Genomic DNA, 27,687 nt, shown 5'->3' with positions numbered 1-27,687 from the left:
CACATCTACAATGTAAGAATTACATCACACAAGAAGCCAATTATTTTTGAATGGTACAAACATATTTTAATGTACAATTAAATAATTGGCAAAAAATCTGACCACCATAACTTAAAAAAAAGAACAGACAACCAACCAAACAAACACCAAAACTACAAAATCTACTCCTCTCAGCAAGCACAAAAAATGTTAGCAAAAGAAAAGCGATCAAAACTAAGAACCATAAAACTGTATGGTTGGTTTTCCAGTCCGTTTTAGAAAAAAAAAAAAAATTTACAGTTCAAAGCAAATTGCCACGGTTTGTACAGTGATTCATAATCTATATACCGCTATATGCACCCACAAGACATTTCTTTAAAAATGCCATATTTCTCATTATTCCCAAAGCGGGACGTATATGGTATGACAGCAGTGTCATGTTGCATCAATTAATCTTTGAAAAAGTGTAATTCAATATCAACTCTTGAATTAGCTTTCATTTTTCATTCTCAAAAATAAAATTAAATCTCTCTCTCCCTCTCCCTCTTCCTCTCCCTCTCTCTCTCTCTCTCTCTCTCTCTATATATATATATATATATATATATATGCTCTCGTTATTTATAAAATAAGGCTATTACCTCTGTTCTGTATTCATCACCCTATAACCAAGCAAAACAATTAATTTATAGGTTATTGTCATATAATCAAAAAGACCACCCACTTTTTATCTAAAACGGTCTTTTCCCACTGTATTTGTGCACAGGATAGAGATAATGACTGTCAGTGTTGGTTTATTACACACGAATGAAATCCTTGTAATGAATTACACATACAAAGGCGCATTGGTGCTTGTCTGACTTACACTCCATTTATGTATAAAAATCTGTCAGGTTAAGTCAAAGCTGCCCGTAGTTCAACTCAAAGGATCTTAAATTCTAAAGAAACACCTGTCCATTTATCTCCATTCACACGCACACACACACACTATTTAATATATATATATAATTTTTTTTTACAAAGAATTAATTTTCAGTAATTTATTTTCAGTTTTTGTTTATACATTAAGGAGACCACTTAAATCCCAAAGTTCAGAATACTACAGTTGTGTGAAAAGTCAGAACAATTCCTAGCTGGGTAGATGTGGGAGGAAAGAGAAGGACATGGAGTCAAAGACAGAAGAGGGTAGTTTCAGGTGATTATTTGCAAAATCCTAAACCCCATTCAACATTTAGTCTCAGGAGAGTTCCCTGCACTGTCCTAAACACACCTGTAGTGTCATCGGTTTCCATTACTGAAAAGAAGGGCATAATGAAAACATTCATGGGACAGGGGTGTATGAGGGTGGGAAAACTGCGACATGCATAGGACAAATATTTCCCATGCAACAAGCCATCAGAAAACACATATTCATTGCCCCAAAACTACCGAAACTTAATTTAAACCCATCCACCCCCTCAAAAAAGAAATACAATTTTAAAAAAGGGGGAAAGAAGTAGAATAAGAATATAAATTCTTCCTTTTATAGTCAAGTTCTATCAATAACAAAAATATACTCTTCAAAAATTGTAGGTTTAAATAGCATATGCCATACATTCTCCAAAACAAAAGAACAGGAAAACATCTATTAGCAAACCAAAAGAGTAGAGTAATAAATAACAAAATACCAATGTCATCATAATCATTACATTGGTCAAAATAAATCTAATACTCTCCAAAACTGATGACATTCTTGACTGTTTTGAGGAAAAAGAAAACAAAATAGTCCATTTTGTTTAAGCATTTTGCTTTTTAATTTTATGCCACTTTTAAAATTGTAAAAAATATCTATAAAAAAAAAAGAAAAAAAAAAAGGCAGACTTCTTAACCCCAAAAATATTTCTGTTTATATACCAAGATGAAATATTTCCCATCCCTTAACCAAAATCCCTTTGAACTCAATTGGCAAAAAATATATTTATATATATTTATATATTAACAGCAATAACTTACCATTCATTTAACTTAATTTGTTGACTTGCACATGTAGTATCTCCCATAGGAAGTTCAGTTTTTTTTTTCAATTATATAAGAAAAATATTAAATAATAATAATAATAATAATACTATCGATGAGAGCCTTTGTAAATCCTAGATTTGCTACCAAACTCTGGCAATCAGGACTGTTCTTTGAGCACTGCAACATTACATCAAACCTAACGAGTGATTCATATCTTGGTTATTTGTCAACATATCATTTGTTCCTTGCCCATGCAAGGCTCCCATCCCAGCGAGCTGTGAAAGCATGGCATTTTGGTCTCCTCCAAATGGGCCCTGGTCCATCGCATTAGCCTGTTGCTGCTGTTGGGATGCCTGTGGTTGTTGCTGTGGAGGAGCAACCATGCCACCATGATGTTGAGGAAGATGACCTGGGTGAGGGGATCCTGTCTGGGTTTGGGACGAGTTGTGATGGGGTGAAGGGTTGTGCTGCTGCAAGCGGGGTGATGGACTAGAGTTTGGTGGCTGGGAATTGGGCCTTGGCGAGGGCTGTGGTGAGCGGACTTGGTTGCTTAGAGAATTAGGCAACTGCTGGCCCTGCAAATGGGGAGACTGGGACATCTGTTGCTGGGGCTGCTGTGGACTCATGGGATTGTGTTGAGCAGGAGATCCTGCTCCTAAACGTGACTGTTGCTGGAGAAGCCGTTGCTGCAAAGCTTGCTGACGCATGGCTTGAGGTTGTGAACTTATCTGAGCCGATTGCATCTGTTGGTGCTGGAGGAGACCACCACCTCCAGCACCTACATCAGCACTTTGGAGTCCTGCCATAGCACTTTGCTGCTGTTGTTGCTGCTGTTGTTGTTGCTGCTGCTGCTGTTGTTGTTGCTGCTGCTGCTGTTGTTGTTGCTGCTGCTGCTGCTGCTGTTGTTGCTGCTGCTGCAACCTTTGCTGAAGCTGCAACCTTTGTTGCAGAGCTGCTGCAACCTGCTGATGGGACACAGACCCAGAGTAGCTTTGTTGGGTCCCAGGCTGAGTACCTCCCTGTTGCTGCTGGAGACCGCCAGGCTGAGGTTGGCCAGGCTGCTGTGAGGGAATTCCGGATTGGCCAAGATAACCCTGCTGATGGGGTGGTTGATGTTGGAACTGAGCATTATTTTCCATATGTTGCTGCTGCTGCTGTTGCTGCTGCTGTTGCAGCAAATGCTGCCTCATTATTTCTCTGAACTGGGGGGAGATGTTAGATATGTTGGCACCCTGATTGGGTATAACACTTTGCTGCTGCTGTTGTTGTTGTTGTTGTTGTTGTTGCTGCTGCTGCTGTTGTTGTTGTTGTTGTTGTTGTTGTTGCTGCTGCTGCTGTTGTTGTTGCTGCTGCTGCTGCTGTAGTTGTAGCTGCTGCTGCTGCTGCTGCTGTTGTTGTTGCTGCTGCTGCTGCTGTAGTTGTTGCTGCTGCTGCTGTTGTTGTAGCTGTTGCTGCTGTTGTTGTAGCTGCTGCTGCTGTTGTTGTAATGCTGCCATTTGTTGCTGTTGTTGCAAACTCCCACCCATCATAGACCGCTGCTGAAGTTGGTGCTGCTGAAGTTGATTCATGCTAGTTCCTTGTGCCATATGCATACCTCCTTGAACTGTCCCAGCATTTACATTCATTTGCTGGCCATCAATGATTCCTGGACCTCCACCAGGTCCTCCTGTAACACCCACACCTCCTGTTCCAGGTCCGCCTCGACCAAGGTACCTAGGAACGCGTTGCCTGATAAAGGTGGCCATGAGCTGAGGGTTTGAACGTAGTATATTCAGCACTTGCTGTTGTTGATGGGGAGAGCTAGGTAACCTTAAGGTTCTTAGGAGGTCCTGTATGGCAGCCTGAGATTGATTTCCAGGGCCAGCACCTACAGGTGCAGCCCCTCCTTGGCCACCTATCATTCCCATTACACCAGAATGCCCTTGCTGCTGCTGTTGACCAAGTGTCTGCTGCTGTTGTTGTTGAGGTGCAACCATTCCTTGCAGACCCATTTGGTTCATTACCCCAGGTCTCTGCTGAGGAGGCATGCCAGGACCAGTCCACTGCTGCTGTGGAGGTACCTGAAGTTGGGGTGCTCCTTGCTGGCCCTGCTGTAACTGGACTTGAGGGAGCTGAGCCTGAGGTCCTGTCTGCTGCTGCATGCCTGCTGTAATCATTCCCTGCTGCTGATCCATGTGAGTTTGGGCCACAGCTGCTTGTGTCTGGGGTGGCATTCCCTGAGGCCCAACCATTGTAGATCCAGGAAGGTTCATGCCCATCTGGCTTTGAGTTTGGGGACCCTGATGAAGACCATGTGGAGGCATCATTCCAGGAGCCTGGTTTCTTTGCAGGATCTTTTGCTGAGCCATTTGCCGTTGAGTCTCTGCGACTCGTTGAATCTTCAAGGCAATTTCTACAGCAGCAGGTGGGGGGCCAGGTAGCTGATGCTGTGGCTGATGCATCACAGGCTGCAGGTTCGACTGTTGCTGTTGAGGGAAGCTGCCTGGCACCATGCCTGGCTTTCCCATTGATTGAGAAAGTGGAGAGGAGCCTGGAGGTCTTTGCACATATGGAGGAAGGTTGTTGGCATGCTGAAGATGCTGAACTGATGTCAGCTGTTGCTGCTGCTGCTGCTGTTGGATCATGGTCTGCTGTGGGGAGTTCATCATCCCACCACTTCCAGTCATTTGCTGGTATTGATGGGCTATCCCTGCCAACTGCTGTTGCTGTTGTGATGGAACACCTCCAATGCCAGGTTGAGTTACTGGAGTCTGGTATTGCTGAGTGGGCGTTTGTGGGGTAGGCGGCTGAGTGCTTGGTGTTGGTGTGCTTGGACCAGTATTACTACCGTTTCCAGGAGATGGCAACCCACCATTGCCTCCTGGAAGCTGCTGGCCTGTCCTTTGCATGCTGGCCATTCTTCTACGCACCATCTGGGCCTGCTGTAGCCTGTGCTGGAGCTGTTGTTGCCGCAGTTTCTGCTTGATGTTGAGGCAGAATGGCACAGGGCACTTGTTCTCTTGGCAGTGTTTTGCATGGTAACAACAGAGTGCGATGAGCTGCTTGCAGATAGGACAACCACCATTGGTCTTACGCTTGCAGCCTTTGGTATGTTGAATTACACGTTTCATTTTCTGGCAAGATGAAAGTGAGCAGTTGGCATTGCGGCACTGGCAGGCATGCACCAAAGACTGGATGCACCTCTGAATACTGAGACGCCGTGAGTCTCCAGGATTCTGTGTTGAGGAAGGAGTTTGGTTGTTGCTTTCATCATCCAACCCCAAGCCCAGTTTTTCCATCTTGTGCTCGTGACCTTTTGTATTGTAACAAGTGATGCAGAGATCATAGTCCTGTGAAGGAGAGGTTAAAATCATTAAATAATGTACTGGATGAATGGACATTAATTACTACCATTAAGTACTGTACAACTGATTCTTTCTTTAACTAGGATGAGCACATAAAGCTCATAAAAGAAATTATCTTATGTAGGGCTGCCCCCTAATAGTCGACTAACCATTAATCGACAAGAAGAGGCTTGTTCAAACAAAATTGTATTAGTCTATTAGATGCAGAAAAAAAACATTTCAACACAAAGTGGTGAATTTACATAGTCCGTGATGGACAAATCATTAACGGATGGTCTATGTGGTAATATAGTATATCGGGCAGGACATCCATACACTCACCTAACTTTCATCAACCTTAAATATTGCTTATCATCTGAAATATTAGAGGTGTAGCGATTCACTCGTTTTCTCAACGCATCGATTACAAACCCTCTTGAACATGGATTTTTGAATCATGAATTGTGGATTTCGGACAGTAATCTTAAAATGCTAAGAAGTGAATGAACTGCGATTTCTATATTCAATGCTTTCAAACACATCAAATTACTAGAAGCACGAATGAATGGAGACCTTGAATAGTGTTTGTGTCTCGCATCTCTCCTTCACACGCTCATTTACCGCCAGTCACTGTGCTTGTGCTCCGTTTGTCTCACTGACAAATTTTTTTAAGCAGCTGATGTGTGATCTCTCCTTAGTACTCACGGCCAGTAAAGCTAAATTGAAGTAGTTTTACTTTTCTGTAGTTTTTCCAATGGCTCTCGGTCATAATGACAGCATTACCTAAGCAGTCAAAGACTGCTTATTTATTGTATTGACGGAGCAAAAATTGTCTAAAGCATACACAGTTCCATTGAATGATAAATGTGTTTTAACAATGACTCTTAATCAAATTTACGAAGGAAACTGCTAAAATAACCATAGCATTAACAACAACCTTGAAATAAAGCACAAGGTTTATTTGTTTGTTGCTATATCAAACAGACGTCGGGCGCGTTTTCTTTCAGTATCATCATTCACTGATGGAGAGTAAAAGATAAATAGCTACTATAGCATTTAATTTTATGAAAATGAGATTAAATTTTTGCAATGAAAGAGAAGCGATAGCACGCTCATAGAACTTATAGACGTGCTAGGCTATATCTGCAGCTAAACTGAATAAAAAGCAGAATGAACTTAAATGTTAATACAGTAAACGCAATAAATAAAATGGTCATATCATTTATTACAGTACAGAAACTAGTATAGGCGCTGCTGCGATTATTTGCTCTTAAGATACTTCGTAATTTTTGGTCAGAATTTTTTCACTCGGAATAACAAATGAAACTTTGTGCTTTTGTAAAATAATTAAAGCAAACAGGAATCCACTTCCTACCATCTCGGACTCTATGAATTTGAGCATGTCACTTCGAAACTGTGTATTCTTACCTTATTACAGAATATATCTATAGAGAGTGAAAATTTTAAATGAACCAATTCAAATAGAAAACAAATATTCAAAGATTATGTAATTCATAGAAAACATGCATACTGCATAGATGACAAGTGTCGCCGACTTCATCTCTTAAACTGATAACAGAAAGCACTAGTGTATCAATAAATTATTACAACTTTAATGCCGTGAAATTGCTGTTTTCCCTAACACAGTCATAATTATTAAATTTGCCGGTACCCTGTGGCAAGCCATTTTTGCGTACACTTGAGTGCTTATTAGGCTATGTAGACAATTAAAGGTTCATCATTATGTTTTTTATATTGTTTATTAATAAAAGTGAGACCAATAGTCGGCTAATGCTTCAAATAAACAAATACTAGTCGACCAGAAAAGTCTTAATCTTATGCCATTTTCCCACCCACTCCTTTCTATAGTCCTCACCTCACAAACAGTGCAATGGAAGCGAGTTTCAACATGGTGCTTGCACTCATTGCAGGTATAGACAAAGCGGTCCTGGCTCTGATTGTGCAGTTCCACCAGCATGCACATGGTGCTCCATTTGGAGCGCCGCATAGAAGAAAATTCCAGGTGCTTATCCCGTGCAAGTGTTAAGAAGGCATCACGACCATCCATCAAATCACATGCCATCAAAGGATCCAGGTCAACAATGGGCAGGAGAGAATTGGAATTGGGAGCCGCAATCAGTCGGATAACAAAGAACACCTTGCAAGGAAGAAAACGATAAGAAAATATTAAGAAAAATACATATATTTACTAGGGCTGTCACTTTTAGTTCGAAAATTGATTGCACAATCGATCGGACCAACCAAAAAAAAAGTCAATGTAAAGATGCGTTTAGGCGCGTCTGGATGTCTCGCGGCGTGGTAGACGCAAATTCGCCTCATTCTGGCATCTAGTTACAGGAGATTCTGAGTTATGAAAAGGACCATTGCAAGCTGACAGCGACCGGCTTTTGTGATGAAAAAATTGGCAGTAATACCACCTTGCGCAGCTGTACTTGAGTGTCCCTGGGACATCAGTGCGGTCGGAGCGCGTCTTCTCAAAAGCTGGACATATAGTGAATAAAAAAACGCTCTGCTCTGGACCCCGAAAATGTTGATCGATTTGAGTTTTTTGAACAGTTGTTTGAAATGGATTGAATCATTATTTAAAATAATCTTAGAGATTTTTGAATTGCTTAAATAATAAATGCAGCCATGTTCAAGCCTGCAGTGATGTTTTTCTTTTGTTATGGCAGCCATCCCCTCTGCATATATATTTTTTAGAGAATGTTGCACTCCTGTTGATGTTTGTTCTACTGCACAAGACTTCATGCCAATAAATAATGCTGACTTGTGCGTTCCCAGCGCTCTCTTTACGTTCGTCCGTTATTTGATGTTAAAAAAGGAAACGTGTTTTTTTGTAGACATGGAAAATCGATTTTACAATCGATTCAATGAACACTTATGTCTTAAAAATTGAAAAATGATTTTTTCACAAAAGTGACAGCCCTAATATTAACTTGACAAAAACTAAAAATTGTACATTAGCTATGTTTCCATTGACCTTTTTTATGCACATTTTGGATTTTTGCATAAAAAAAAAAAAACCGCTGGATGAACATATAAGAAGCGCATACATTTTTTATCCAGTGGTTAATCCAACTAAGTAGGACAAACTTTTTATCCAATAAAAACTAATGCACATAAACTACAATGGAAACACATTTACCAAATAAATTACACAATGCGCATTGAAAAAGTCATGCGACTGCGTTGTGAGATGGGATAAACTGACTAACCAGCCAACAGATCTCATTCACAGCATCTATGTTGTTTTGGACGTTCTGTAATGCCTGAGGAAAGTCTGTCATCAAAAGTATTTCTGTATAGATACGGTCTTACATGACTGCGTTCCCAAACAGCAGGCATCCACCTCTAAAAGCAATGACCGAGTTTATTGTGTTACGTTTGCTCTCTCTGAAGCGCAAGTAATTTATTACATATGAAAATTATTATATTCAGTGGCCTCTCCTAGTTTTCTTAGAGATATTTAGTGCCAGCGTATCAGGAAGTGACGTTTTTGTTCTCTTGGACTTGGATGTTGCTTTATTCGCAAATGATTTTATGCGATATTTCAGTTTAGTGCATAAGTTAATTTAGCCTCTTTGGATGGAAACATAGCTATTGAAATTAGGCATTCGTCCTCTTCATACCTCTTTGTGCTTTTCCATTGTGGCATAGAGTTTCTGTGAAAGGTCATTGGCCACATTTGGCATCCCAGGCTTCTTTTTGTTGGCTCGACTTAAACTGCTCTTGTTCTTGCTTGTCTTCTTGTTGTTCTTTTTCTTGGCATTTTTGCTGTCACCTTTTATTGTCTGGAAATCAGTGAGAAATGTTCAAAGTTGTGTTAAAAAAAAAAAAGCACATTAACAAGGGAACAAATCAGAGTAAGCGAGAGCTTAAAGACTAACATCAACAATCTCATTGGATGTGCTGTTCTCCTCCCTCTTCCTTTCCTCCTCTTCTTGCTCTAGCTCTTTGATGCTCTCTTCAAGCACATTGGGCCAGAAATCACCCTCAAAATATGGCAGTTCTTTGGCGCTAGTGAGACGATCCTCTGTTGCCTGTTTGAAGATGTCCTGTAAAAAAAAAAAACTCAATACTTCAGCACATTTTGTTTACACTTGTATATAAGCTGATAAACAAAGTGTCCAAAAATTACCTTGTAGTCATGGACAATGCGCTCTGCTACAGCTCTATCTAGCATCTTCTTATACCACTCCTGCAGCCGCTTCGGCTTGGGTATCTTCTGGTCTGGAGGGTGACAGTGGAAGATGTAATCATCTCCTTCACTAGGAGGGCAGGCCCAGATGTGACCTGTGGTAAAACTAAAAGGGAATAAAACCAAATAAACAAAAGGTTTAAATAAGATTTCACAAGGCTGTTAACACGAGTCGAGTAGCTGACACAGTAGGATAGGGGAGCATCATCTTACCCTTGTTTTTTGGCATAGTCCAGATATCCTAAAATAATCTCATGGTACACACTTGTTCTCAGACTGCGTGGCTGAAAGAAGTGGACACTGTCCAGGTAGGATATGTAAACCCGTCTAAAGGATAGAAGTGGGGGGGGGGGCTTTAGCAGGAAACAAAAACAGACCCATCAAATAATAAAAAGCAGGTACATATGCCTGACCTTTGATTAGGGGGTGGACAATCTGAGCCATACTCTTGCACGTGCATACCAAAAAAACAGACATCGACACCATCAACCTCCTCAAATGCAAATAAAGCTTTCGTTCGGTAAGGGAAAGACTCTGCCATCTCTCCACTATCCACAAACCTGTGAAAAGGATGTCATTAAAATTCAAGCAGACAAACAAGCACTGATGACAGTTATTATCATTTATAGGCCCAACTCGATTTATAGTTTACATTGTAAATCATCATAAACACACAAGAGTAAACAAATTTGGCTTCAAAGCAAAAATATAAATGACTGACTGTTTTGAGGGAACAATTCTTGAAACATCCTACAAATGAATGAGTTATATTAAACGTGAGTGTGTGGTCGTAATAAGTCTCACCTAGATTTCATGCCTGGTTTGACTTCCACCACTTTGTCTGAGACATGAACAACACGAATAGTGACTTCACCAGATTCTGGGTGATTATGTCGCTTCAGAAAGTCATTAACCCGCGTTTCCAAGTAGATGCTTAGTTTGGTATGTGGAAGCCCTGTTCATAAAGAAAAAAACAAAAGCAAAGACCGTTTAAATGTCTTTGTTAATTGGACTATCAATGGGAAGAAAACATCGAAATGGAATTACATACTTTTTGAAGCATATTTATTTTCTTTACGGGTCTTGTTGGACTTCTTCAAACAGCCTTCACACACAAAGCTAAAAGAGGGAACAATAAATGATGTGGTTAGAAACACCATTCAAAGAGCACTGTCAGTTGACAGTCATATTCAATTTCTTTGCACCAAACTCACCCTGATGGCCAAATAGTGTCATGGTGCAAAACACAGATCTGATGCATCTTACGACCACAATCCATACATTCCACAAATCTACAGAGAAAACGAGAGGGGGAAAAGCATTAATCCTGAGAATTTTAAAGAGCAAACAAAACTGGAATCAAGGTGATATGAACTTACAGCTCAGGGTCGAGCATGTCGTTTTTCTTCTTTTCAAACTGATCCTTGTTGATCGATCTGGAAATGCATGCAAATTGTAGAACTATTAAAACAAGGAAAGGATTCTGCAGTATCAAAGATCCAGTTATCGTCTGCTTCAAAAACTCTAGTTTTATTTTTTTTACATTAGCCTTTTACATGGCAATTACTACGCATTTTCTGTGTTCAGAAAATGGTTGCCACTTGACTACATAATGAGTTCTGGGTGCATTTACACTTGATTTGTGTGTGTGTATGACTAAAACCACATTCTGAAGTCAGTGGAGTAAATGCTTGTCCTTATTACTTGTGTAGTTGAATGCAGATAATAAATTACTCAAACCTTTAAACCTGTCTGTCTGACAGAACATGATAGAAAATGTACTACATCTGTAAACTGGTTTAACTCATGATATGTGACATTATCACAAGAAATTCTGTGGCATAAGTCTTACTAAAACTGATACTGTACATAGAAGGAACTGAAAAAAAAAAAAAGATCAAACTGTTATAAAAAACTGATTATAAATAGTGTGAAAGAAATCACTTACGTTTGAGGTTGGGATGGGTCATCTCCCAAAGACACGCTCTCTCCCTGGATCTCATTGAAACACTTTTCACAGAAGTGATACCTGCCAGCAAGAAGCCCATATTTTGGTGAACTACACCATGCGCCAACACCACAGCCAATCACAGACAGGCAATGAGGAGGTAGCCACCAATCAGTGCAGGACAAGGCAGGACAGGGCAAGCAGGCCAAAGGGGGAGCGCAGGACAGGATCGTCGTCAGAGGAGCCAGCCATAATGCAGGATTTTTGAGCAGGGGATTTTGAGCAGGGAGGGGTTTAGGTGCAGATGATTGGTCAGATGAAAGCAGGCGATAGCAGACACAAACATCAAAGTACAGGGGGAAAGAAAAGGGTTGACAAAGGAAAACATTAGACAGGAAAGAAATGGAGGGATAAGGAGGGAGACAACAGAGACAATCAGAAAGCCAAAGCAAAGCACAGATTAGCATTTACATGTATAATGAGGAAAACCCATTATAGCAAAACAGGAGCAGATACAATTGCGAAGGGTTTTGAGACTTATGGACACATGAGCACATTAAACATGAACAAAAAGACTGCAGCAACAATGTCAAGCAAAAAGGCATTTTAAAGATGTCCCTTTAACAAATGAGAATTGCTACTTTCATTGCACTGGCATTAATGATAATGAAAGTGCAAAGTTATACATTTTGTATAGGCTAACAAACAATTACTGAAATTAAATGACTGAAAATCATGACATTAAATGGGTCATATAATGAGAAATACATCTCTTTTATTTGAAATGTATCTATGTACTATGAAAACATTAACATATGACTAACCAAAATTAGTTATACAGGACACAAACAGGCCATTTAAGTTAAAGGACCACAGAGATGGTGAAAAATGGCCTTGTGAAATTTCTTTTACTATTTTTGGTTCAAGAAACTTTTGACAAAAATTTTAAGAGGACGTCAGGAGATTTAAATACATTAGAACATAAATAATATATGATCCTAATAAAATTGTCTTAATTATATTTAGCAAAAAAGGAGGACACTTTAAAATGCCAAGTCTTTTCACACAGGGTTTTACAATGGACTGATTGGTGGAAAAGGTGGGATAAGAAGACACGCTTATCAGCTGTGGTGAAATTGTCAGTTCACTTTATGTGGCCAGGTACAGTGGGAAAAAAAAGCTGTGTAACTTGTTTTCCATGCATTTGTAATAATCATTAAATGGGTCATTCAGATATAGATGTATGCTTGTGTGTCTGTTGATACTGGCCTCAGTTTTAAGTTCCTTACCTGTTCTGATAACTAAAGTAAGCAGCATCTCGTGGTATAGTGCATAGCTGCTTCCCATAGCAGCACAGCGTTTGGGGAGAAAACTCATACTGTGAGAGAGAACAAAAAAAATATATTAGCCAGTGTCTGTTTAAATGTTTGGAAATACAGACCAGTTCCATGCATCTTTCAGATAAATATATTCTTGAATCTGTGCTATGACACAAAACTCATGTTATAACTAACTCTGCGGTCAAAACAAAACTATGAATCAGCCTACAGACAGAGAAAAACATTTTTTTTCATACAATTTAATGTGTGTAAACACTCCTGCACTTTCCATCTTACCTTCCTCCCACAACAGTAGCCAAGGCTCTGCATGACCGGGTCGATCTCCTGCTCAAACACCTCCGCCAGCTTGGAGCAGCACTTGTAGACACGTGATGTCTTGCGGTTGTACAGCCAGGCGTTGTTGAACATGAGCCAGATGTCATCCACATACTGCCATGGTTCTTGGTACTGGCCCGTGTCGAGCTTCCGTTTGATAGTAGACAAGTCCATGGGATTCTTCACGATGTCAAAATAGTCCTACAATTCGTCAAAAGTGTTGAATATTAGTTAAGTAGAAATATCCATCTACATGTGAGAGAATTAACTTAGTACATTCATTTTCAGCATTTAGAATGCATTTGAAATCCCACAATGGACCCCTACCAATAATGCACATTCCCAATTATATACACATTTGATCATTTAAACCTTTACGGTCAGTACATTTTTTTTTTTTACAAAAATTCAGCAGATTCTGCTCCACCTGAAAGTATGTGAAAATACATTTAATAACATATCTTTACTCCAAACTCACTTCATAACAGCAGTCGAGTGTTTGAAATAAATTCTTCTGTGAGGTGTGCTTTCTTACACAGAATAAAGCAGGCAACATATTTCATAGTAAAAGCGATTCAAAAGTTAGCATAAATTTGTGTGCAACTTTGGAGAAGTTTAAGTTAGAGACTCCAAATTTTCTATAGTGACTTTTCTCACTGTCCTATATCAGTGTGCCAAATTTCACAACTTTCCCACAAGCGGTTCTATGGGCTGCCATAGGCTTGCGGCAGAAGAAGAAAATCATGCTAATGGACACAATAGGTGCTTGGCCCCTAATAACTCAGATAAACCATATATTGTAATAATCGTGTGTTTATTAGTCACGTTGAATCAATAAAAGCAGTTAAATCTTCTGTTTATCCAGCTACCCCATAGACATTTCCTGGGTTTCTTCTGCGAAGGCGTATTTGGAGTTTCAGCACGAGAGCGCCCTCTGGCCTTCAGATGGAATTTACTGCTGATCACAGAACTGTGCTTCATTGAAAGATACGCATGACAATAGCAGCTTCAATCTAATCATGATTTTGATTCCACTTTGATTTGTGGTGCATTATTGCATTGCATTATTGACACACTGTTTTCCTAATGAATGTTGTTCAGTTGCTTTGAGGCAATGTATTTTGTTAAAAGCGCTATATAAATAAAGGTGACTTGACTTGACCCATGCAGCACTAATTAACAGTTTAACAATACAAAACTGCTTGATAAAACTGTGAATTATCCCTTAATAGTACGGTTATGTTAAGTCAAAAACAAAACTATATTAAGGTGGTTGTGACCAGACAGGCAGACGTACTGGTATTCCAAGAAGTGAAGGGTTCACAGGCTGGCGGAAAGGCAGAGACTCAGGGTCTTGGCGGTAAAGAGACTCCAGTGTGGGCATCAGGGCCTGCCTCAGCTCCTCTGGCTTAAAAACTGACAACAAAGCAATTAAGAAAAAAACTGAATTACTACAAAATCCTAAGAAAATACATGCAATAGTAAACATTTAACAGAGTCATATAATGGGATTTCATGTTTTCCTTTGTCTTTGGAGTGTTAAAAGCCGTTTGTGCATGTAGAAGATCCGTAAAGTCGCAAAGATATACTTTATAAATGTAAACAACTGACAGTGCTTCATTTGCTACAAGTGCCTGCACTTCAGCATCTGTAAATTTATCACTGTTCATCATACTTGCGAAATAAGTTGACACAATGTTTACAGTATGTTACACTGTGTTTCGAATCATGGCAGGTGAGGGCATTTTCGAATGCGTCTGGCCAATCAATGTCTACTTTCGTCACGGTTAGTACCAGTTGCACTGGTTGGACACTACTCCAGAGTAGGAGTTAATTGGGTTCTTGAAAGAGGCAGTCCAGTATGAAAATCATACCTAGTTCTTATTCTGCGAAAACGCCCAAAAGTGGGTAGTTCCACAATTAGTTCTGGTAATATGATAAGGTTCCGGCGTGCAAAAGGCCCTATTACTAATGGTGAGATTCAATTTAAGCAAACCTAAAGCATCAAATTACAATCATATCTGTGGTCAAATAAAGAGTAAAATGTATCTGTTGATGTGTGAGATTAAATATGTTGCATTGCTTTTTAATTGTTGCCTATTTTATGCATAATGCATAAGAATGCATACCAGTGGTTGGTTTGATACTGAAGACAACTCTAGCAGCTAAAATACAAAGGTGGGTTCTGATCATACTTTTCTTTTTGTTAGGGACTCCAGAAGGTGAACTGTGGTTTGCGGTAGACCCTAAACCCTCCTCTTCTTTAGGCTCAGTCTTTATCTCTGGCTTTTTGTCCAACCCAGTTGCAGTGGAATTAGTCTCCATTGGCACACCATCACCCGGCTCCTCTTTCTTTATCTGATAAATCACAAAGAAAGCAGTTATTCCAAGTGGAATCATTTTTAAAGAAATGGGGGGGATTAATACTCTTTAGACTTCATAATTCTTAATTTAATAAAAATGAAACTTCCATTTCTCACCTCAGGCTTTTCCTCAGATTTAATATCTTCTTGTTTTCCAGTTTTACCTCCGGCCATGCCTTCTTCATCCTCATCCTCTTCTACTTTCTGCTTGACCTCCATCTTAGGCTCAAGGGTGTCTGTGGAGTCTGAAGGACCCTGCTGAAACGATGTGTCTGCACTGCTGACGGAGGCAGGGGTAGCTGCCTGGTCGTCTACTGGTACAGAACCCTTATGAGACAACTTAAGACAGAGAAAAATAAAAATAAAAATAAAAAAAAAGGTCAAAAATTAAGTGTATGGAGATCCAAACCTGAGGCCACAAGTGAAAACATCACTTAAATGAATTAGTTAATTATCTATGATTTTCTGATAAATAATTAAGTACATTTATATTTTTAGATTTAAGCTTGATTATGGATGCCATACTTCTAAACCATAAAGGGAAATTTGTAGCCATTTGAAATGTGGAGTTGATGCATTTGTTAAAGGGATAGTTCACCAAAAAATTAAATTTACCCAATTTTTCTTATTTCAGACAAATACTATCAGATCTCTCAAGAAAGCACGTACAACAGTTAGTGGAAGCTAGATATCACAGTTTATAGTTTTTTTTAAATATGAATATCTTTCTCACACAAATGCATCAATTCACTTCAGAAGGTCTTTATTAACCCCCGGAGCCATGTGGAGTAATGATGGATAGATGCAATTTTTGGGGCTTCAAAATCTTAACTACCATTCATTGCCATTATAAAGCTTGGAAAAGCCAGGACATTTTTTGTATTCGTCTGAAAGAAGAAAGTCATATATACCCAGGATGGCTTAAGGGGCAGTAAATCATGGGATAATTTTTTTGTGTGTGTGAACTATCCCTTTAAAACTGTAAATGTAAAAAAATTTCCTCTTAAATTGGAATGCATTAAGGAATATTTTTGTGCAACATTTATGGACATTTTATTAATTATTCATAGAAACATTTCAGAAGTTGTCAAACACTCACATTTAGGATCAATTCTAGGTTAGATTTTATAAATGAGGTATCTTAATGATACCAAACACACATTACTCACTGGAGTGCGGGGATGCTGGCTGGCATTTGGCGTAGAGAGGCCACTATGAGACACAGGAGGAGGAGTCCCTCCTAATGACTGCTGCTGAGGCTGCATGGCATTGTCAGAGCTGGCAGACAGAGGTAACTGCTGCTGACTGCCGCTCGTGGCTAACTGGGGTAGGTTGGGTGTGTGAGGCTGGGGTGTCTGGGAGCCCGGTGTGGGTGTGGGTGTGGGTGTGCGGCTATGAGCTGGGGAAGGAGAATTCCGGTGGAAGGGTGAGCATTGGGGGAGGTTGATTGACTGCGTTGTGGTGGACGATGGAGGAACCCGACTCATGCTGTTGGGACCCAGAGAGCCGACTGAGGACCCGCTGCCTGCCCCTCCAACAGACCCCGGCTGGGCTAAAGGACTGCCCATTGGTAAAGATGATAAAGTAGGCATTTGCTCCTGCTGACAAAATAAAATAGGGCAAACACTAAGAATGCATTCATGATGCAGTTCTGAGCAAGTACCATACATGATGCATTGCAGCTCTAGAATGTGTAATGACTAAGCCTAGAACCACATGTCTACCAAAAATATAATATGTATTGATGTGTAATATTAGAAGTATTATTCGCCCAATGTAATACAATTCGGAGAACATCTATGCCCTCTTACTTGAGTGACAGGGCTGATATTTCCTGGGTGTGCCATATCAACAGATCCAGCCCCAAGAACAGGATTTGAACCTTGAAATGGTCCAGTTTGCATGTACTGATTTTGCATCTGCGCAACATTCGGTTGAGGCATCCTCACACTCCCCATGCTTCCCTGAAATAGCCAAAGCATTCAACATTTAGAAGAAATATTTTGTGCACACACTTAAACCACAAAACTACAAAAGGTATCGCTTCCAGTCACAGTAATGTAAACTTCATCTACAGCGATATCATTGACTTGATTGCAAATAAATGCACAGACACTATTTAAACTGAACAGATATGACATAACTGAATTCAATGATGAACTGCCTTTAACTATCATTTTGCATTATTGACACTGTTTTCCAAATGAATGTTGTTCAGTGCTTTGACGCAATGTATTTTGTTTAAAGCACTATATAAATAAAGGTGATTGATAATGACCTGGTTAAGAGGTGTGCTGTTTGGAAGAGGTGGTGTAGATCTCTGGCTCATGGACTGCATTCCCATATGATTCCCAAATGGGTTCATGCCTGCAATGCACAGCAGAAAAAAAGTAAATACATATATACATACATATGTAAAGTAAAAACAGTAATATTGTTAAACAATAAACAATATTCTTCTATTTTAATAAATCAAATAAATGTTATTATTTTCTGGTGATGGCAAAGCTAATCATACCAGTCTTCAGTCTTAATTTTTTGTGGAAATCATGATGTATTCTCATTTTTGTCAGTATTCTTTGGTGAACAGAAAGGTCAAAAGAAAAAGCATTTTTTTGGAAATAGATTTTTTTTTTTTTTTTTTTTTTACAACGCTAAAGTCTCTGTCACTTTTGATAATCTTAAAAAAAAGAAAATGTGATCAATAGTGTACACATATATAAAATGAAACATTTTGAATATCTCAGTAAACACAAATACATGTTTATGATATATATACAGACCAGTAGCATTCTGCATCCTGTTTAACATCTGGTTTTGACCAATAGGCCGCACCACTGAAGGATCCGAGAGAGGGCCATCTGCAGGTAGAAGGGCAAAACAAAAAAACAAGACCCTGTGAAATTGCTGGACCAGTTTTCTGTTCTGTTGGCATATTTGCTTAAGGACCAGATGTTTGGAAAGGAAAAATTGAAAGGCCTTCTCTTTTTTTTTTATAGCATGGCAGGCATTAAGTTACCTTCTAATTGGTCGCAAAGAGAGACAAGTTTAGTGGAGGAGTACTCACTAGAAGGCAGTCCAGTGGGTGACCCTGTCTGACCAATCCCAGTGGGCCCTTGCTGCAGCCCAGTGGGGGACATACCAGGCTGTGTAGGCATCATGCCCTGCTTCTGTAACCGTGTCCTTCGCTTCTCTTCCAGTTCCTTCTGGATTTTATAAATCTTCTCCGCCAGCAGGTGATAATACTCGGCCTGAAAAATGTGATGTATAAATGGTGGCAAATCAGTGATTACAATTAAACACAAATCATTAACAGGCAACAAGACAATACCCTCACCCTGCTGTTAGCGGAATCATACATATCCCCTTCAACTTTACGCGCATAGGCCACTAGATTCTCCATCCGCTGGTCCTTCAGTGCAGCAGGATCTGGAGTGGGAAAAATGGCCTGGACTCTGAAGAAATTGAAGAGCAGCAAAGGAGAAGAAATAAATATCAACTGAATATCAAAAGCCTTGGTTTTTATTGGTTATAAAATAAATGACTGATAATTATAAACCAATTGAAGTACTTGTTCTTCCACTAGAATTTATTTATTTATCTATTTGTTTGTTTGTTTGTTTATTTATTTTTTAGTGCCACACCAGCATCTAGGGCTATTTTCATGGCAAGATCAATTTATTTTAAAAGAAATAAATTGTAATAATACAGCAGTAATGAAAAACAACAGCTGACAACCAACCCACATTAAAATAAATATTATAATATTATTCATTTCAGTATCTGATAAATAAATTAAAAAAAAAATACTTTCAAACGTGACTAATACAAAATGTAACTTCTTCAGCATAATTTTCACATATAATAGCAGTGTACAACTTACAGTTTGTGCACCAGGTGGTTGCGTAGATCCTGGGTGATGTCCTCATGCCAGTTCTTCCTCATGCCACCACTGGCAGCTGGGTTGGCCAGAGGCATCGACCCCACACCACCCACAGCGTTGTCATTCATCAGACTGAGGAAAGGGGAGTGAAAACCATTCTATGTTTATATATGAACTTGCCAAAGCTGAAATACACCTGATTCTGTGGATTAGTTACTGTGAGATTTTAAGACCAGCTGAATGCAGAGAAGTGAACGGCGACTAGTTACAGAAGAAGAACCCAAGGGTTTGCTTACCTCTGCGAAGTCATATTCAGATGCAACATGGTTTCCTGGAGAAGGTTCGATTGCTGATTCTGAGACTGACCACCCACTGCTCCGTTTACTCCCATGGGATTTGCTCCTGTAATAACAAAGGTCGTGAGAATAGGTACCACTGCAAAACTTCATTTCCAAGTCTAATGAAAATGAATATAAAATAAGCGTCTTTATCTTTTGATCAATTTAACACATCCTTGCTGAATAATGGTATTTAGAACAAAACACCTTACTGATGCCAAACTTTTAAGGGGCAGCTTTCAAATGTGAAAAAAAAATACTGGAAAGTGTCATTCAAATAAAATTAGAAGTCTGGGTTTGTCATTACCCATTGTGTTCATTGCCCGTTGTGTTTGCGGGACAGGCTGAGGGGGAGCCTGGTTTCCCTGGTATGTGAGGCCTAGGGCTGCGTATGCCCTCTCAATGGAACTGGGGTCTATCTGGCCCGGGGTACTGAGATGGGGGGCACTGGGTGGACCACCAGTTGCATTACCCATAGAAGAACTTAACCCCACACCACCGGAGCTTAGAAGAGCTGAAATCATTTAAAAAAAAAAAACTCAAATAAAATCAAAATAAGTGACAGTTTCCATACAATGTTAATCTGAAAGTAGTCTTACAATTGTCCAAATGTCAAATTTTGCAACACTGAAGACAATGATAAGATTCTAACAGTAAAAACATTACAAGGTTACGAAGTAAGGTGAGATGTATGAAACCGCATGTTTTGAATTAATACACACACTCACTCTGCTGATTCCTCTTGTCTCCTGCGTTTTTCAGCGGGAGGCAGACTGGACAGTCATGCCGCGTGCAGTTCTTCCAGTGAGAGATTATCTGTCTGGATGAGGCACAGTGCGCCACTGAAAAGCAATAAAAACACAAACCTAATATTAGTAATAGCACCATGTTATATGAATAGGCAGAACTGCTTCACAACAGAACCAAAAGTGCCACGTTGTTTCAATTCTGTGCAGTGTATACACTCACCTTGGCACGATTTGCCAGCCTGGCAGTGCGTCATGTGGTTGAGGACGTTCTTCATGGTGCGACAGTGGGGCAGGCTACACTGCCTTACTTCCCCGTTGGCCTGCTCCCTCCGCTGGCACTTGTGGGCATGGAGCAAAAGCACCAGCTGCTGCTGTATGAGTTTGCGCTTTTCCAGGTCCGCAGCTGGAGGAACTCCTCCCACTGCTGTTGCAGACACAGCTGATGGAGCTGATCCGGGCCCGAGAGTTCCTTGGGCGTTAGGCACCATGCCGGCCACTCCTGCGCCTCCAGCAGCACTCACTGGGGAAGGCTGGGAAGCCTGCTGTGAAAGATCACAAAATAACAGATATTAGGATATCTTGTTGATTTCTTGTTAAATGAGTCTAAAGTCTATATGACTGAATACAAACCATGCCAGGCATGCCCTGCACAGGCTTCTTGTCGAGGTTAAACTGGGCCGCACTGTTGGGGAGACCTGGTTTGTTCTGGAGCTGAGGGGCCAGCCCTGCAACACCCAGACCCTGACTGGCAGACTGACCATACGGGCCACCATAGGGGCCTGAACCTGCATTCATCCCCATCTGCAACAGACAGAGGGAAATAAGAATGATTCTCAATTAAAATATGATAAAATTTGATAAAACTATTGTCAGATACACATAGCAACTCAAAGGTCTTCCCTATAAAGCCCCAAAATGTACGTTTGGTTTAATTCAATTAAATTATGACACATATATTACTATTATACAGTAAGCTTCATTCTCAAAGAAATAATACAATTAATAATACAACTTAATAAAACATTACTTAAGGAATATCACACAATTTTTACCCTTTAATTTAAACCGTAAACCTGTTGTACAGAACTTTTTCTGCAAACAATTTACTGTACAACAGGCTTTTTAATAGATTACATTTTAAAAGATTCATAAAATTGTATAAGTTTTCTACATTTACTTGATTACCACCCACTTTGATGAGAAATTCTTATTAAATCATAAAAAAGAATCCAGACAATTAAAAAAAACGAAAACACAAACTTTTGGGAAAATATAAAACTAATTTAATACTATTGGTAAATTAAATACATTTTCATTAAATTAAACTATTTAGTCAAATGTAAAAATGTGATGAATTCAGTTGATTGATTGATTGATTATTACAATTGTAACCATTAAAATAGAATCCAGAAAAATTCAAACAAAAATATAGAATTTGGGAGGAAAAAATAGACATGATTTTATGCCCTATGAAATATGAGATCATGAGGAATTGGGTTGTAGCACAAATTTTGTAAGATGATTATCTAATAATCATTTACATTCTAAAGTGGATTACAAAGAAAGTACTAATCTACATTCTGTGAGAAAAATACTCACTATTCCAGTCCAGATAGCTATGTGCTTCAAACGAGAAAGCTACTAAAGTCGGCATAAAACCGTTGTAATCATTTTTTCTTCTCTATCGCAATGTATATCAGGGTGAAATGCATAATTTTGTCCATCTGGAATTGATTGGATTGTTGTCATTTGCTAATTGCTGCGATCTTGTGTGAGTAATAGGTTGCTAGAAGGGAGGGATTAATGCCCCAAAAAGTTGTCGTCATTTGGTTATAATTTAGCATCTTAAATATATTGGTACAATTCTGAAAATTAACACACAATTTTTTTTTTAGAAATAAAACACACAGAAACAAAGCATTTCTATGAGGTGTCTCCGAGCAACATTGATGATGCTGACATTACCTTGTTCATTGCTCCAGGCTGCTGTGCCCTCAGTCCACCCTGACCTCCTACTGTCTGGTGCTGTTGAAGAGCCTCTGCTAACAGGTTACTACTGCTGCTGCCCATGCCTGGGTTGTGATGTCCCATCCTGGGCGATCCGTTCATCATCTGCGCTCCCAGCATGTTTTGCTGCTGAGGCACAGGCCCTCCTGCTTGCTGCTGACCGTTGCCTTTCTGATGTCCGAGCATATTCCTGTTCATGTTGCCCACCATCCCTGCCATTTGCTGCTGTTGCATAAGCGTGGCCTGTTGCGGGGAAAGACGTTGCTGTCCTTGCGGGCCCATGCCCTGAGTACCTGGTGAAGCCTTCATATTCCCGAAAAGCCCCATCGAGGCTCCTGGTGGGCTTCCCATCGCACTCTGCTGCTGTGCTGCAGATGCGGATCCATGCCGGAGGAGTTCAGAGAGCTGCTTGTGTTTGGCCGCTGCATCCTGGCCACTGGACACTGCTCCTCCAATGGCTCCGCCCCCACTACCCAAATTGCCATGCAACTGGCCGAGGTCCCCTCCATTTGCTAGGCTCAGCTCAGAGGAACTGATCAGCTCATCTGGAAGGTCATGCTCCAGGTCAAAAAGCGAGCAAAAATCTACAGCAGGAAATGAGAATTTAGAAGCACGATTAATGACGGGAGAATAATACATAATGTATCCTCGTTTTTGGGATAGATTCAGCAATATACCTGAACACCCTGACAAGAACATACATCAAATGAAAAGTTAATTGGGAGAAAACAAAAAGGGGCCATTCACACAAAATGCATGTTTTATTATTTTGCATTCCACTGCACGGCTTTTCCATGTAAATGAGCAACATGGACATGTTACACTGTTGTGCCTTCTCTAGACCTTTCAAATTTTCTCCATTCCACTGACCTACGATGGACGTTTTATGGCAGAACTCACAAATGCATTGCGTTAATGACTTTTAAATCTGTGTGCAACATCACTTAAATCAGTGCTTTTATAATAATGGAAAAAATACAATTAAGGCATGTTCACACAATGGAAGACCAAACTATAATTTTAATAATAATTCAAATTCTATAATTATATAGAATCTATGCTGAATCTGTAATTACACAGAGGAACAAACATCCTCCAGGTGATTAATGATAAAAACATTAACAGGCCAATGAGAATCCAGGCGACTTTAAAGAGTTTAACATAACTGCAGCGTGCAATTATTATAAACAGAATTTGATCATGCATTGGTGTGGACGCTTAATAGTTATTACGTTCAATGTTCTCGGTGTGAACGGCTCTTAAGAATGCATGAATATACAGCATGGGCAGCTGAAATGGATAAATCATCCTAAATGAAGCTAAGAAGAGACCACCGTGACCACTTTCTATCAACATATTATGAAAACACAGTTTGTGATTTATTCATTTGTACTTTAGAAGTGCATCCTAAAACTGAGTGTAATGAAATGGGTACGTCCTGTCATCACTACCTAAAGTTGTCATCCAATCCAAAATGATGTGCCACTTCCACATCGCTGGAAATCTGACAGCCGTGTTTATTAATGACTATCTGAAATGGCGGGCTGTGGTTTAACAGGAAGCTAAAAACACAGATATAAGTACATGTGGTTGAATTAGGATGTAATGTATTGGGGTACTCTCACTACTTAGACTTTGAAGACAATGAGACTTGATGGTGATGCTTGCTCATTTAAAATGCCATTTTATTGTGATAAGATTTATTAAATCTTAAAAAGAATGCATTTAAAAAATATTCCACTAAAATACTTTGCAAGTGCTACAATAATCCAAATCTACACACAATGTTATCTGACAAATCAGTTACTGGTAAAACAGGTGGAAATGGTCTATTTTCTCCAGAAATTGAGCTGGTCTTACAAATGAAGAGAAGCAGCTGTGATGGGGACCACACATTCACTCCACAGACAAAACAACTGGATGCTGAGCATGTTGTACATAAAAAAAAAAAATAAGTTAAATAAAAAAGGCTAGAATCGGATGCATTAACATTTATGCAATTTAATAAACTCCCTTCAGTATCAGAACCGGATCAAACTAGACTTTGAAACAAAAGGTTGAAAACATTTGAGACAAAAGAAACGTACATCGCTTTTGAAGGTTTTAGTTTAATAACGCTAACCTGTAACATTTAATAAGAAACACCAGGACACTTGTGTGGTAATAATTCGCATCGACAAGGTTTCAAGTAGTTTGATGGTTTGTTTTTAAGCGACAGGCTCGTCAGTTGTGTTATGGCTGAACAATGGAAATCAAGATCCGAAAAATGACCGACGCACTAAAAGGCTATTTGAGCCAGCAAGCTAACTCACTCAAACACAGCACAAGTACATTGGTATTCTCCAAATCACACAAAAATGAAGCCTCTTCCATTCAAGCTTTATAAACAAGCAAATAAGTTCAAACCAGTGAATAAACCTCTGGACCTTAAAATAATGAGATTTGCATCTAGCTAACAATGTCATGGAGTTGTAGTGCAGGCCTTCAGCATCAGTCTGTTATTAGCTGACCACACAGCTATCCAACATTGATCACATTTATTAACATTAAAAGGACCATGAATATATGTGGCGTAAAACACAAGGAACAGATGCTGTTCCTTGTTTGTGTTCGCTGTTCATGGGTAAGTTAGTTTGTGAAATCAACGGTGTTCAAGGGAAGTCAGAAAGTTTTGAAGTTGATTGATTCACAATTTAGCAGGTTGTCGATCATATGTAAATAAAGGAGCTTTAATTAAATGTGAATACTAGGCTTTCAGAATCTATTAGTAGAAACTTAATTACTGATGTAATGTTTAAATGAATCTTTATACATCATATTTATTATCTGAAGAAGTGATCCCAACTCTTTGCAAGAGGGAACCAAACCGAAACAGGCTTTTCACAGAAGAAAAAACAACAACAACACTACTGTTATTGCGACTGTAGAACCATTATATTATTTTCTTTACACCCGTTAGATTTATATTTACACCATTTGACACCAAACACAGTCCCTCGCTGAGGGAAAGCAGCACGCAGCCGCTGTGAGTGAATCCAAACATCGACAGAGAAGCGCTAATGCTAACCTAGCTAATGACAAGCTAAAGCTAGTCTCGTGCGGAGCCGACGTCGTTAGCTTTCCAAACTAGCCTGGCACAAAACTAAAAAAGAAAACCACATTACCCGCTTAAAGACTTCAATGTGCATAGGTATACAGAAAATAAGCAATCAGTATAGTACAAATTAAACTAAATAAATATTTACCGTTTCCATCGCTGACTGAGGCAGAGAGACCCGGGGAAGACAGTTTAGGCCTCTTCGCTGAAGGCGGGCCAGAATCCAGAACGTTCTCGGCCATATTTTTTAACGATTTAAAATATATATCCTCGGAGATAGGCGGCTGAGCCTATGCGTAATCCTCGATTTTAAAAATATCGCTTTTAAAAATATGACATTTCCCCCTCCTTTTTAGGGACGAAGGGGGGGAAAGTCCCATGTAGAAATACTCCTCTTTCCTAGGTTCGCCTCTCGATTTCAGCTTCAGCGCATCAACCCCCCTCCCAAGTCCGAATTTTGTTCTTTATACAATCCTGCAAGCGGAGGAGGAGGTAGGGGGAGTCGGCTAGGCAAGAAAGGATAAAAAGACGGTCGCAGCGGCTCTACTGTAACTCATCGAGTCCCGTCAAGAGTTACAGAATAGAGCGATGATGTGTTTGAAAATTTCCTCCTCTGGCGGATCTGTTCGCAACATACATAGGTGTGTTTAGTCTGTGTCGTACGCTCATGTTAGTATCAAGTGGTATCAAAATAGTTCAAATTGAGCCAAAATTTTAATTTTATTTTCTTTCTTTAACTATGTTTTTTTTAAATATACGTCAAGTTAGTATTAACATTTATGGAAATGTTAGTACATAATTATTCAATTTAGTTTGTTATGAAAATACACATTGTTACAATACAAATTCACATTGTTTTATTTTGGAATTTTAATGAAAAATTGTCAGAATTGAAGACGTAATTGAAATCTTATCAGCTATACTAGATTTACATGGTTGAATTTTAACCATGTCATCAGCTGCAATTAATTAAAAGTAGGCTACTTGACCAACAATAACCCACTTTAATCTTTATTTTAACTTATGAGATATTATACACAAATCAAAGTTAATAACTGATTTAAGAATTACATTTGAAATGATGTATGCAAGAATTGCATGCTGTGGAATATGAATTTAGAATAATGGAGAAAAAAATCCATCATCTGACAATATTTTATACAACTTTCAATCTGTATTCACAGTAAATTGTTCATTTTCGTTCATTACACTAGAAATTAAAAATGGCTAATATACAAAATATTAAGCCATTATATGTTGTAGTAGGCCTACTCTAATTAAGTTAATTTAAATAGTGGTGATTGTCCCTGTTGGATAATTTTTTTTTTTTTTTGTTAAATTGTTTAAATAAATATTAATGATAACAGTAATCAAGACTTCCAAAGGAATTACAATAGTGCTTCTGAGGCTGGAAATCTATGTTATGCCTATATTTTCATATATAAAATCAGTGTATTAATTAAAATCATGTTTTTTAAATTTAATCTGTTGTTTTTATAACCTAATTTTATGCATCCCAATCCCAAATATCTACCCTTCACATATCTGTCTTCCCATATTACAAAATATAAGCCTCAAGCTCTCTCTTTTTTCTCAGCCATGCTAGAATCTTTACTTTACTAAAGGCACTAAGGTTACTTGTCAAGGTTATGGTTACCAACAGCTGACCCACTGTCCATTCACTGGCCATCTGATGAATACTACACACAAAAATGCCTAGAAATTGCCAGTTCAAATGTGTTTGGAGTTGTACATCATGGGGCCTGGGACAAAATGGTATAAGTGGGGCCCCTCTGACTTTACATGTAGGACCTACAAAAACTGAATGATGGGCCATATTATATTTGTTTAAATAACTTCACATATACAAAACTTATTAATTCAATATAACATAGTTACTTATAAATAAATTTTAAATTCCTGCCATGTAGATAACTTGTACATGTAGTTGTGAATCAACTTATTTAACAGGATGAATAGTTTGTTTTTATCTTTCCAATCATAGCAAGTGTTAGTAGTGCATGTTACTTTTATGATCCAGTTCAGCTTTGCAGAAAGGAGGAGCCAACCATGAGTTCAGTCATGTGACTTCAGCATTACAGCTTCCACACTGGCAATATTTGATGGCAAA

General features: G+C 39.1%; 1 protein-coding gene across 7 annotated transcripts; it reads right to left on the bottom strand.

Annotated features, from left to right (window-relative positions):
• Positions 1-40: 40 nt before the first annotated feature.
• On the bottom strand, positions 41-26,197 carry LOC113056052 (histone acetyltransferase p300-like). 7 transcript variants are annotated; one of them, XM_026222516.1, is made up of 31 exons: positions 25,705-26,197; positions 22,418-23,043; positions 21,083-21,253; positions 20,673-20,994; positions 20,426-20,545; positions 20,011-20,217; positions 19,662-19,767; positions 19,366-19,497; positions 18,820-18,937; positions 18,550-18,733; positions 18,266-18,343; positions 17,761-17,849; positions 17,294-17,446; positions 16,652-17,083; positions 15,600-15,821; positions 15,315-15,477; positions 14,417-14,535; positions 13,081-13,320; positions 12,754-12,842; positions 11,465-11,575; positions 10,896-10,952; positions 10,731-10,808; positions 10,568-10,635; positions 10,321-10,471; positions 9,930-10,076; positions 9,730-9,843; positions 9,457-9,622; positions 9,206-9,373; positions 8,948-9,109; positions 7,174-7,455; positions 41-5,303 (listed from the first exon to the last, which is right to left on the bottom strand). In XM_026222516.1, the coding sequence occupies exons 1-31, from the start codon at positions 25,796-25,798 to the stop codon at positions 2,160-2,162; spliced, it is 8,313 nt and encodes a 2,770-aa protein (XP_026078301.1). In that variant the 5' UTR covers positions 25,799-26,197; the 3' UTR covers positions 41-2,159. The 7 variants fall into 7 exon arrangements, with proteins under 7 accessions (XP_026078301.1, XP_026078306.1, XP_026078302.1 ...); XM_026222521.1 differs by having other exon boundaries at positions 11,465-11,545; XM_026222517.1 differs by having other exon boundaries at positions 16,652-17,080.
• Between the last annotated feature and the right edge of the window lie 1,490 nt (positions 26,198-27,687).

The sequence above is a fragment of the Carassius auratus genome, chromosome 37 (assembly GCF_003368295.1).
Source record: "Carassius auratus strain Wakin chromosome 37, ASM336829v1, whole genome shotgun sequence".
Classification (NCBI taxonomy): domain Eukaryota; kingdom Metazoa; phylum Chordata; class Actinopteri; order Cypriniformes; family Cyprinidae; genus Carassius; species Carassius auratus.
The sequence above is the reverse complement of the archived record's forward strand: the minus strand, read 5'-3'. Positions and strand labels throughout refer to the sequence as shown.

Coding starts and splice junctions, on each gene's coding strand:
- LOC113056052 (XM_026222516.1), bottom strand. CDS start 25,798: ATGGCCGAGAACGTTCTGGATTCTGGCCCGCCTTCAGCGAAGAGGCCT. Junction 10,077..10,320: donor AAACCAGGCATGAAATCTAG/GTGAGACTTATT, acceptor TCCTTTTCACAG/GTTTGTGGATAGTGGAGAGA. Junction 9,110..9,205: donor CATCCAATGAGATTGTTGAT/GTTAGTCTTTAA, acceptor ACTGATTTCCAG/ACAATAAAAGGTGACAGCAA.